The 12,797-nt window shown below is 42.5% G+C and overlaps 1 protein-coding gene across 2 annotated transcripts; it reads right to left on the minus strand.

Annotated features, from left to right (window-relative positions):
* Positions 1 to 215: 215 nt before the first annotated feature.
* On the minus strand, positions 216 to 2,204 carry LOC135093211 (KRAB-A domain-containing protein 2-like). 2 transcript variants are annotated; one of them, XM_063992194.1, is made up of 2 exons: positions 1,690 to 1,829; positions 220 to 1,582 (listed from the first exon to the last, which is right to left on the minus strand). In XM_063992194.1, exon 2 carries the CDS (start codon positions 1,429 to 1,431, stop codon positions 370 to 372), a length of 1,062 nt encoding a protein of 353 aa, XP_063848264.1. In that variant the 5' UTR covers positions 1,432 to 1,582; positions 1,690 to 1,829; the 3' UTR covers positions 220 to 369. The 2 variants fall into 2 exon arrangements, with proteins under 2 accessions (XP_063848263.1, XP_063848264.1); XM_063992193.1 differs by having other exon boundaries at positions 216 to 2,204.
* Between the last annotated feature and the right edge of the window lie 10,593 nt (positions 2,205 to 12,797).

Genomic DNA, 12,797 nt, shown 5'->3' on the forward strand with positions numbered 1-12,797 from the left:
GTGCTGGAGGAGGAAGAATGTGTAGTGGTCCACAGCCCTATTAGTTTATTCTATATATATATATATATATATATATATATATATATATATATATATATATATATATATATATATATATATATATATATATGTTACGCATAATGTGGACAATTGCCTAATGTGAACATTAGGCAGAAAATTGCCTAATGTGTACATCAAGCAAGTAGGTTGCGTAAAGTTTACAAATTGTTAACATTAGGCAAAAAATGCCTATTGTTCAAATTATGCAGCTCAATTTTGCCCAATGTGAATAAGGAAAACATAATTAATTAATGCAATATTAGTATAAGTAAAATAGGTCAATCGATCTCAGGGTTCAGTTGAGTCCAATCACAAATTTTTGCATGATCTGCCTGGGTGACAGCGCGAGTTGCATTTAATTTCTTTTCTTAGGCAGCTGCACCTTCCTGATGTACATTGAGTAGTACATTGACACTTTGTATAACCTTGCCCACCAGTGGCTCTTGCTGTTGCTGTTCTCATCGATAGGCAGATATCAGGAACCTCTTCAGACTTTATAAGGGTCTGTTTGATCCCACTTAGGTCAGCTGGTGTAAATTTTGTTCTAATAATTCCCTCCCGACAACCTACAGTGTATAGTCCTTCTTCTTCCTTAAGGATGACTACTAACAGATTTTTTGGATCTGTTGGACCACGATCGACATCTGGAACCCTCAGCGTAGCACACTGACCAATGGACAATGGCTTAAGCAGGTTTTTGCCGCGTCTTGTCATCCGTGCTGCTGCCTTTGATTGTCCTATATTAGCTGCAACACGGATCTTTTGGAAATTCGTAGCTACTGTCTCTGCCCGTGTCTCTGCTTCTGCCTCTTCCCCTGCCTCTGCCTCTGCACCTGTCTCTGCTTCTGCCTCTGCCCCTGTCTGTGCTTCTTCTTCTGCCTCTAACTCTGTTGCTGCTTCTGCTTCTGCACCTGTCTCTGCTTCTGCCTCTGACCTCCCTGCCCGTGTCTCTGCTTCTGCTTCTGTCTCTGCCCCTGTCTGTGCTTCTTCTTCTGCCTCTGCCCCTGTTGCTGCTTCTGCCTCTGCACCTGTCTCTGCTTCTGCCTCAGTCTCTGCTTCCAGAAATGACTCGAGATCTTCCTCGGTGAATATATTACAAAAAGCTGTACTTGGCACGATAGATGATGCTAATCCAACTTGCGGATCTAGTCCAAATGTAACTTTAAAAGGACTGTGGCCAGTTGTTTCATGCTGACTGATATTAACTTGCCACTGAACAAACTTAAGACCTACTGACCACTTTTTGCTGTTATTTTCCCTCATCCAAATGGTTAGTTTGTCCTGGATCACACCGTTTAGACGTTCAACAGCTCCTTGGCTTTGAGGATGACGTGGGCGTCCAGTCACCAGCTTCAGCTCTGGCCATAGCATTGAAAGCTCGGTGATGATGGCATTCACAAACTCCCGTCCGTTGTCGGAATGTAAAATAGCAGGTGCTCCAAATGTCAGAAATATATCTAGAAGGTTCGCTGCGACTTCCTCTGCTCTTTTTGATGTCAGTGGACGCAACACACAAAATTTGCTGAAATGATTTACATATGTCATGATGTACTTAAAGTTTCCATCAGGTAATGTTTGAAAATTTATAAGATCTATCTGGCATCTAGAATGGATATCATGACTGCGTACCGGTTTTACTACCAAACCCTTTGGAGTTTTTCTGGCTTTCTTTTGATGACAGTGCTCACAGAATGAAATGTAGAGGTAGCATACTTCTTGTGTGATGTTTGACCATTTCTTTCTCACTTCTGCAATTGTTTTCTTGCCACCTCCATGGCCAATAGCTTCATGAGCTGTTTTAATAATACCAAACACTTCTTCTACACATGCAACAAACTTAAATTCATGTTCACTGGTATCTTTTCTTTTGCGAATAAGTCGGTCAGCATTGCCAACACGCAGAACTTCATAGCGTTTCTTGAGGTTATAGTCAAATGTAGACTGGGCTCCAGAAGAATTGATTCTTAACAAATCCTGCAACCACTGATCACGCTGGAGAGCGGGCTGGATGACAGCATTTTCAGCCTTGCCTTGCAGCGTTTGACGCAGCTGAAGTTCAAAAGCAGCTTGATCCATAGTGCATAAACTGTAATAGATAGAAAAGTTTAGTAATTTACAAAGAAAATATAGAGAAAAAAACATCAGCGAACCCACACAGTAATCAGAAATCCATAAGTTTAGAAAGATTTAGCATCACACTCACTTTACTTCGCGTTTTAGCGCCACTTTACTTCGCGTTTTAGCGCCACTCACTATGCTTCTCGTTTGAAAGAATTTGCACGCACCTGCTCACAACAACTCGGTTATAACAAACCCAAAGCTTCGAACAACATCTTTGCTCACAACAACTCGGTAACAGACCCAAAGTTTCGAACAACATTCGAACAAAACTGTAGACACTGGTTTGTCATTCAATTCACATTAGGCAAAATACCCTTGCCTAATTTGAAAATCATGCCTAAAGTGGACATTAAGCAAGTAAGTTGCCTATTGTCAACATCGTGCAAACAAATTGCCTAATATGAAGATTAGGCAATTTCACTGCCTAATGTTCACATTAGGCAATTATCCACATTATGCGTGACATATATATATATATATATATATATATATATATATATATATATATATATATATATATATATATATATATATATATATATATATATATATATATATATATATAAACTTCTTGACCACACTCTTAAAGTCCACGTACTTCCTGTTGATTTCTGCTGGTGCCTTGTCCTCACCACCCACTGCATTCACCGCCGCTTTCACAGTTGCCCACGCACTGTGTCATAAGTACTTGATTTCCGTGATTACAGGAGCACTCAGCACTCCCAGCAGAACTGCGTTTCTATCTATTGTACTTCTCTGATGAGTACATAGCACTCTTCGTCACTGAACTTTTTTTTTTTTTTTCTAATCCTTTAGCTTGCCATGGTATGCTTTTCCTCGTGTCCATGTTTACAAATAGCTGAAAAATTCCTGGCTGCACGTCACTTTAATGCCTACATCTGATTGGCCGAGACGCTATGACGTCATCAGATGCCGTGATATCTGAACCCCCCCAAAACAACGCTCCCTTAAACTAACGAGACGCTAAAGGGAGTTTTGAGCATCGACCTTAGAGAGCGCCCTTAAGGCGATCGTACCGGAAGATCCCTTAGAGGTGTGCTAAGGGAGAGTCTTGAACATCCGGCCCCAGGACACTTGCACAATACCAAGTCATCCCTCAAAAGAAAATAATAAGATAGATGAATAAATTATCTAATTAAAGTAAACTTCATGAGAAAATAATGTTTATGTTGCCATTCTTCACAAAATGGTGCTCAGATCTGAATTCAAGTCATACGGTATTGTTACCTGTTACCAACACCCGCGCTACTTGTGGTAAGGATTGAAGGCACGGTCTTAAGTCGTTCCTACATTGTCGAAGGGAAGGTACACTGCTCGACCTTCATGAGTCTTGGTACAGGCTAAAAACAAGTCAGCTGAGGTCTGACTTCCTCAGGTATTGTCATACTTTGTTAAAGATACATATGTCGAAGAAAGACAGAGGAAAAGGGAGGCAAAGTCCGTCAAAATTTATCAGTACAAGTAAAGGAAGAGTGCATTCATTATTGAGATGGACATTGTAGGCGTGAAAGAATGAAGGTGAGTGAATAGTCTTGTGCATGGGTGTTGCATGGAGGGAGTTGGAGTATACTGGTCAGCACTATTACTTACACGTGACAATGAGTAAATCACAGTTTAATGTCAGTGATAATGTGCAGAAAACAAATCGAATCTGAGGTGGTGTTATTATTGCTGCCAGATTAATCTGTATGCATGTGAAGGTGAAGATGATTTGGTAAATAAGATGTAAATAAATATAGTAGTTGAGATTAACCTGTAGATATATCGTTGAATACATACTTACATACATGCATACATAAAGGCATACATACATACATACATAAACTCATCTAAATAAAGATTAGGGATCAACTGTCGACTCGCAAACATAAAAAGGAACAGAGTCGAGGAACATTAAGGATCATTTAAATTACACAAGTTGATTTACGATTCGCACTATGGCTTAACAAAGGAGAGTCATGGTTTGGCTTGTTGAGTTTTTTTTTTTTTTCTTTAAGAAAGTCTCTGAAGCAGTAGATACAAGGGATTGTTATCATACAATATACGTGTAGGGTAGTGTATGTTACGCCATTTTATGTTGGAGATTTCGGCACGCGCATGTGGATGTATAGACCTAGTTGGCAACTCTCATTTTTCTTGCGTCGACGCTACTTCAGTGTCCGCTGCCCAGCCCTGCTGCTAGTTGCTACACGCTGTCAGACTGCAACACCGCCACACCCGCATACACAACGCCTACTGTACATTGTATTGTACTCTGTTACACGCTCAGTGTGACGTGTTGAGGTGCTGAGTACGTTGTGCCCTACAAGCGGCAGCCGAAGGTGCGTCAAAGAGTCACTCACCGACTCCAACATCGCCACAAACTCACAGTGACCGCAGCCCCAATGGACGTTAGCCAGCTCCTGCAGTGGGAGGTAGCTCGTGACGAGACAGCGGGGGAGGAACGAGAGACACACCAGCGTGCTATGGAGGCGGCAAGACGTAAACAGGAGAAACAATGGAAGGAGGACTATGATCGCTTCGAGGAACAGCGGCAGGAGGCCTTGTCTTGAGGCCTTGCTGACGTGTCTCGCGCCTCGACCCTCCACCCTACCCCAACCGCCGCCCCTCCCCCTATTCACCTGCTACCATGGAGAATGTTTTGGCGTGCCCTGCTGCGACCCCATTCACCCACAGAGCAGCTGCACAGCCCCCACCACTCTTGTCTTCAGACGTTACATATGAACACTTCCATGAATAGAAGGGGAGGTGGCAAGATTGTACAATTATGGTGGAAATTGCAAGCATGCCCCGTGCAAATCAGCTGATCCTAGATACGAATGTGCTTGTCACTTGAGATGCAGCGAATATTGGAGTACACGCTACAGGTCTTGACTCCACATCTGTCAACGAGATGCTGGGCACGCTGCAGAAGCACATAAGGAAATCCACCATCGAGCCATTGCGGTGCCGGGTGTTCACCAGTTGCAAGCGAGCTACGAGAGTCTTTTGCTGACTCTTTCGTGCGGCTTAAGAGCCTCTCAGAGGAAATAGACGTCTGTAAGGCCCACAGTAAGGAATGTGAGGAGCAATGGCTTAAGCACGGCATCGTTACAGGCGTGCAGGACGAGGAGTGGTTTAGAAAATCATCGCCCTAGAATGCTGCAGCCACACTCGTCGATGTTGTGACGCTATGTCCGCTCCTTTGAAGCCACCACAACTGCTGGTTCTTCACTTCTCACTCCTACTGTTGCTCAGGCTGTCTCCCAGTACAAGAAAGGTAAGAAGCTGACTATAAGACTAAGGCAGAGGTACGTCCAGCTGCATCCATGTTGCCCTTTCTCCACCAAGTGCGGCCAGCAACAGCATGGCTCCAAGGGCTGCCCTGCTACAAAGACAGCTTGTTATGGTAGCGGCATCCTAGGGCACTGATCACTCACAGAAAAATGTCCAGCCAAGACACTACAAGAAACTGCAAGTCTTCCAAGCCTTCCAGTCAGCACTCCTCGAAATCGAAATATTCAAAGACGAAGAAAAACTACAGCCGCTCCACTATCCACGTGATACGAGTTCAGTCACCATCAATGGGCTCCAGGACTGCAGATCTGCCAGTGCGCACCCTGCGAAGAGTCCAATCGACTGCAAGCGTCAAGCCCACACCTTTTCCTACCATCAGTGTCGTCGTCACTTATGATGGGAAGTCGAGTGAGATGGAGACGACACCTGACACAGACGCCAACATTACAGTGATAGGCCCGCGACATCTGCAGCGTCTGGGCCTCACCAAAAGTGACCTGCAAGCGCCCCTTTGCTCTAGTACGCTGACAGGACCCAGATGCCTACCGCCTTGAGTTCTTTCCAGGCAGAGCTCACCTACGGCAAATTGTGCACAGGATGGATTGACGTGCAAGGTGCCTTGCTCTCCTGGCAACACTGTATTACACTAGGCATCATACCTGAAGACTTCCCGCGTCAGATGAAGGACGCCAGCAGTACTGTCAACAAGGGTCAGGGGGGAGTCAATGAGTGCCACCTTACCTGTCTCGCCTCACCTCCAACACCGTCTTCATTACTCCCACTTCTTGTCAACACGTCTCCTGCTGAGGCCAAGAGGTACTTTCTATGGGAATACGCGGACGTTCCCGTGAAGAAGACTGACTTACATCAAGCACCGCTGTAACCGATGTTGGGATCACCCATGCGGATTCACCTGTAGGAGGACGTGCAGCCCATCGCTGTCCACACTTCGCGGCAGATTTCTTAGGCATAACAGAATCCAGTGAAGGTTGAGCTATACTACATGATGGCACAAGATATCGTCACCCCTGCAGGTGCAGATGGCGTCATGGGAACTCACCGTAGGCTAGGAGGTAGCGCGCGACCTGCTGCTACTGCTGCCCAGTCATCTAGACGCCGCCCCATACTGTTTACGCTGGCCAACAAACATCAACGTACTCTTATTTTGCAAAATGCTAAACATCTGAAAGATGCCGGTGACAACTACAACAAGATTTTTATCAAGAAGGATGTCCATCCGAGTGTGAGGGCGGAGTGGCGTAGACTGCGGGAAGTGGAGACAAGAGAGAAAGCACGACCTGAGAATGTTGGCTGTACCATCCGCCTGGACACACGCGAGCGCAAACTGTACCGGGATGCCGTTGTGATTGACAGCTGGAATCCTCAGTTTTTTTAAGGACACCACAACAAGTGAACAAAATAAAAATACTGTCATGGAATATTAATAAGGTATGTACTAAACTTGAAAAGCCTCATGTTCAGCAACTTCTCCTTGATTATGATGTGATTAGCATTAACGAAGTGAAGACTCCTCTACCTGTGTCGCTTCCGGGCTATGTCACGTTTAGAAGTAAGGTGGTTGGATCTGCTGACCGAGGAAGGACAGTGGTGTGTGTTAAAAATTGGTTGTCTCATTGTGTGTTTAATATTGATACGGGTATTGGAGACCAAGTGTGGCTTCAGTTCCGTAATGTACCGGGAGTATTGTTTGGGTTCTGTTATGTCCCTCCTTGTGACTCAAGGTATTTTTCATGTGAATCATTTTCATCAATCCAAGAAAAGTTGAATGCTCGACACATGCCGAACGGGTATGTTGTGATTGGTGATGTGAATGCTAGATTTGGTAAGAGTGTGAGAGAATTATTATTGCTAATGGGATTACCAAATTTACATGATTTTTCGTATCCAGAGATTCATGATGATGTTAACAGTCCTAATGATAATGCAGAGTTTATGTCATCTATATGTATTGACAATTCGTTGCTAGTAGTTAATAATCTCATGTGTCAAAACAAGCATTTCCCTGGCGATAAAACGTACCGGAGAGGTGACGCGTGGATCTCTGAAGTAGACACATGTGTTGCCTCGCCAACGCTGATTAGCCATATGAGTGACTTCTGTGTGATACAGCGAGACGATCTCCCCTCCGATCACGCCCCCATTACAGTTACAGTCACCAGTACGGGAGCGAATTTGGATGGCATCTTGGTCAGAGCTAGATCGCTGGGTGATAGTGCCTTTCTACATGGTAACGCTGCTAGGACTGGGCTGGTGAGGAAGTCTCTTAGATACAGCACAATTGATAAAGATGTGTTTGTGAATAACCTTGCACAAATGGAGTTAGTTAATGCAAATGCGGGAATAAATGAATTTGAGAGGAAACTTACAGAAACTCTATATTCATGTGTTCAAAATAGTATGCGTACGGCTGAGCAGAGAAGAGAGCAGGAAGATGTAAACCTGGGGAGGTGGGAGAGGTTGCTAGATGACACGGATGATGTGAGGGTATGGAAGGCCATAAACTGGAAAGGTAACTTTAGCATAGACAGTCCGGGTGAATACTCCAGCCCTAGTGACGAGGAATTCAAGGCTCATTTTGAATCAGTGCTGAACCCCCCTGGCGTGGCTGACACAGACGTGGTAGATGTGAACACGGAGGTCACTATTCCAGTTCTGGATGAGCTTATATCACCCGCTCAGATAAAGCAACAAGTCAGAAAAATGAAAGTAGATAAGGCGTGCGGACCAGACGGTCTTCCTCCGGGCGTGTTCTCGCTCCTGCCAGCCCAGTGGATGGTCACTTTGGCCACTTTATTTAATAATGTTTTCCTCTCTCAGCATTACCCCCAGTCATGGGTAAGAGCTAAAGTTTTTACAATTTTCAAGAAAGGAGATAGAATGAATCCTCACAACTATCGAGGCATTAGTGTTCTTAATTGTATTGCGAAATTATATGATATGGTGTTGTGTGATAGATTAATTTGTTGGTTTAAACCGTTTCGGGAACAGGCGGGAGCACAGAAACACCGAGGTTGTCTAGAACACATTGTCACTCTGAGACTTTTAACTGATACGGCAAAGAGGAAGAAAATTAAATTGTTTGTAGGCTTTGTTGATTTCTCAAAAGCGTATGACATGGTACCACGACAAAAGTTGTTCTCTGTATTAAAGAGGTTGGGTTGCGGTATGGTAATGTTAGCGGCGCTAGTATCCATGTACCGGGTAACCGAAAGTATTGTGGGTTCAGCAGTTGTCACGGCAACACTGGGTGTCAGGCAGGGTTCCTCTACCTCATGTTTCCTATTTTATCATATTTGTGAACGAGTTGATTAAAGTAATGAAAGAAAAATGCAACCCTGAGAGATTTTTAGAATGGTTACATATATTGGTACTCATGGATGATACTGTGATACTGTCAACGGCTAGACACACTATGATTAAAAAGGTTGAGATTCTCCAACAGTTCTGTCAGGAATATGGCATGGTTGTAAATAACAGCAAGACTAAGTTTTTTGTAATTAACGGTGAGGACGGGGACGCGGAGCCGATCCGTGTGGAGGGACTAGTGATGGAACACTGTACTAGTTATGTTTACCTGGGGTCACCCTTTACTAGTGACGGCTCGGTGTCCTCGTCTGTTAGTGTCCATGCTAAAAATAAGTTGTGTCATGTCCTAAAATATGTGTCTTTTCTTACAAAGAACAACGATGTGCCTTTCATTGTCAAGCGGCGGGTAGTTGATGCCGCATTGATGTCGTCGCTCATGTATGGATGCGAATCCTGGGTGTGTGCCGATATTAAGCCCGTTATTAAATTATACAACTGGTCACTAAAGCAACTATTAGGAGTGAGAAGGACGACATCAAATCAAGTATGCTATGCCGAGGCTGGCTACCCATCGCTTCCAGATTTTATCAGATATAAACAACATAAGTTTTTCCATGAAATGTGGTCTGAAAGATCCACTATGCCTGATGATCCACTGTCATTCGCAATTACAAGTACAACACAAGCAAACACTCGCACAGGCAAATTCATTAAAGAATTATTGGAAAATGAAGTTCCCAGCATGACTTCGTTAATTGAAAAGGTACACAGTGCTATAACTGCCTCAAACTCATCACGGTGCCTTGTATATAAAAAAATCAACCCGCATTTTACACTACATGATATCTATAAGACGAAACATGTAATCAATGAATTCCAGCGCATATCCTTCACACGCTTCCGTATATGTGGACACAGCTTGGCAGTGGAGACCGGTCGCTGGAACAGGAGGGGCCGTGGCCGCCTCCCTGTTGAGGAGCGTTTGTGTTCCTGCGGTCAAGTGCAGACTGAAAGACATGTAGTTGAAGCTTGTCCACTCACAGAAAATATTCGTCAGATGTATGATATCACCAGATTAGAAGATCTATTTAATGATAACATCTCCAATCATGAGGCATGTGCAGTAATCCATGAAATTTTAGAAATATTTAAGTAACTACGAGTATGAGTATATTATATTGTTGTATTTTACCTCATGTGTGATGTACTTTTAAGTGTGTTTGAAGTGTTTTATTTGTCTTAGTAGCTTTATGTATTATAGTTCATTTATGGTTGTTTTTAGTTTGATTTATCTAATGTATTTTGTGTGTATTTGATGTGTTTTATTGGTTTTTGTGTTTTATGTTGTATGGTTCCTCTACCTCATGTTTCCTATTTATCATATTTGTGAACGAGTTGATTAAAGTAATGAAAGAAAAATGTATGGTTCATGTATGTTTCTATTTTGTTTAATATATTTTATGTGTTTTACGTTTTCGGTATGTGTTCTACTTATTCTGTTCTATGTATTTTATACGTTTCATATGTGATGTATTTCGTCCGGTTTTTTTTTCATATTCTAAATGTTTTATGTGTTGTGTAGTATGTTTTAGGTGTACCATGTGCTTTATGGTGTGTCATGAGTGTCATAATTTTGTCATGAGTTATGGAATTATGTTATGGAATTCATGTGTATAAGATAATTTGATCTGCTATAGGCGTTTTATGCTTTTGTTTGTATAAATGGGCGTTTTGTGTGTTTAATACTTTGTTGCGTTTTAAGTCATTTATAGATTTTTAAAGAAAGTATTTTTATGGACCATATCCTCTGAGTCCTTTTGTAATTGTAATCACTTGTTGTGGTCAATAAATTATCTATCTATCTATCTATCTGTCTCCTTGGTGCTACCCTATGGTGGTCGTCACAAAGCCCGGTGGAAGCGTACGCATCACGGAAGCTCAACAGCCAGGTGTCCCATCCCGCTCACTGATGCCATTCACAACCGCAAGAAGCGTCGACCCGACTGCCAACTACTTCACAACAGTAGATGCTCTGTGTGGATACCAGCGGATGACGACATTCATCACTCCATATGGCCGATTCCCATGGGGTTTTTCTTTATTTATTTACTTATTTATTTTATTATTTATATTTTTTTTATATAGAAGGGGCACCGGCCAAGGGCAACATAAATTGCAACAAAAAAAAAAAAAAGAGATCCACTGAGGTACCGGTCTCCGTACAGAGTCGAAAGCGTTCAATACAGGATAAGTCTCTTGAAAGTTCCTTCTTGAAAGAGTTCAAATCATAGGAAGGTGGAAATACAGAAGCAGGCAAGGAGGTCCATTGTTTACCAGAGAAAGGGATGAATGATTGAGAATACTGGCTAACTCATCCATTAGGGAGGTGGACATAATAGGGGTGAGAGAAAGAAGAAAGTCTTGTGCAGCGAAGCCGCGGGAGGATGGGAGGCATGCAGTTAGCAAGAGCTGACGAGTAGTTTGCATGAAAATAGCGGTAGAAGACATCAAGAGATGCAACATTGCGACGATGATAAAAAGGCTGAGGACAGTCAGTTAGAGGAGGGCAGTTGATAAAACGAAAAACTTTTGATTCCACCCTGTCTAACAGAGCGGTATGAGTGGAACCCCCCCCCCCAACCACACCCATACATGTGAAGCATATTCACGGATTGTTTCAGTTAGAGATGAGATGTGAAGTTTCCAGTTTAGATTATAAGTAAAGGACAGACAGAAAAAGAGAACATTTGAATGTCACTGAAGAAGACAGGATAGTTGTCTGATAGGTTGTGTCGAACTGATAGATGGAGGAATTAAGTTTATGAAGCACTAAGTTTGCTCTGCCCCAATCTGAATTTTGGAGACATCAGAAGTCAGGCGTTCTGTGGCCTCCCTGTGTGAACTGTTTACTTCCTGAAGGGTTGGACATCGACGAAAAGACGTGAAAAAGTGCAGGGTGGTATCATCAGCGTAGGAGTGAATAGGACAAGAAGTTTAGTTCAGAAGATCATTCGTGGATAATAAAAAGAGAGTTGGTGACAGGACAGAACCCTGAGGAACACCACTGTTAGTAGATTTAGGAGAAAAAGAATGACTGTCTACCACAGCAGCGATGGAACAGTCAGAAAAGAAACTTGAGATGAAGTTACAGAGAGAAGGATAGATGCCATAGGAGGGTAGTTTGGAAATCAAACCTTTGTGCTAGACTCTATTAAAAGGTTTTGATATGTTTAAAGCAATAGCAAAAGTTTCACCAAAATCTCTAAGAGTAAGGAAACCCAGAAGATCACCCTGTTGCTCTGGTACCAGATATACTCACCTTGCCATAATGGTCTTTAATTTCGACCTGTAAGTAACATTGCAGTAAATATACATGTATGATAATAACAAACAAAAAAAAAAAAAAAATCAACCAAAGCTAGAAACAACTAATTCTCTCATAAACAACACCTGCATCACTTTGCATTTTGTTCTTAAGATTATGGCTATCAGAAACACCAGTTATGACTACCTTCTTTTGTCATGTAGCACACACATGAGCATATCATTATATCACATGATAATCATTAGATCACATGATAATCATTATATCACATGATAATGCCAGTACAATAACAATAGTCACTCACAGCAATGCTTCTTTGGTACCCATCAGAAATCCCAAGAACGAATACTGCATAGCCCCTTGCATCTGGTTCAAAATTGCTGCGATGTCAGCACCATTAAATATCACTGAAATACAGTGCCCTCATATACAAACTCTACAAGGTGCAAGACAATGTAAAAACAACACCGTATACCATATTGATGACTGGGAATAAACCAGCTGTTTACAATTCTCTCACTGGCATAAAAAAAAAAAAAATGCATAGATAATAACAATAAACATATCTTGATAAATTCACATATGCACTCCCAAACCCATGACATCACCAGTACGTCAAGAAGCTTGCAAGATGTCTGCCAACCAACAACTGACCCGAGAACACCAC

This window comes from Scylla paramamosain, chromosome 42 (genome assembly GCF_035594125.1).
Source record: "Scylla paramamosain isolate STU-SP2022 chromosome 42, ASM3559412v1, whole genome shotgun sequence".
Lineage (NCBI taxonomy): Eukaryota > Metazoa > Arthropoda > Malacostraca > Decapoda > Portunidae > Scylla > Scylla paramamosain.

Bases quoted from the DNA above. Each gene is read 5' to 3' on its own strand.
- LOC135093211 (XM_063992193.1), bottom strand. From the start codon at position 2,202: ATGTTTTTTTCTCTATATTTTCTTTGTAAATTACTAAACTTTTCTATC.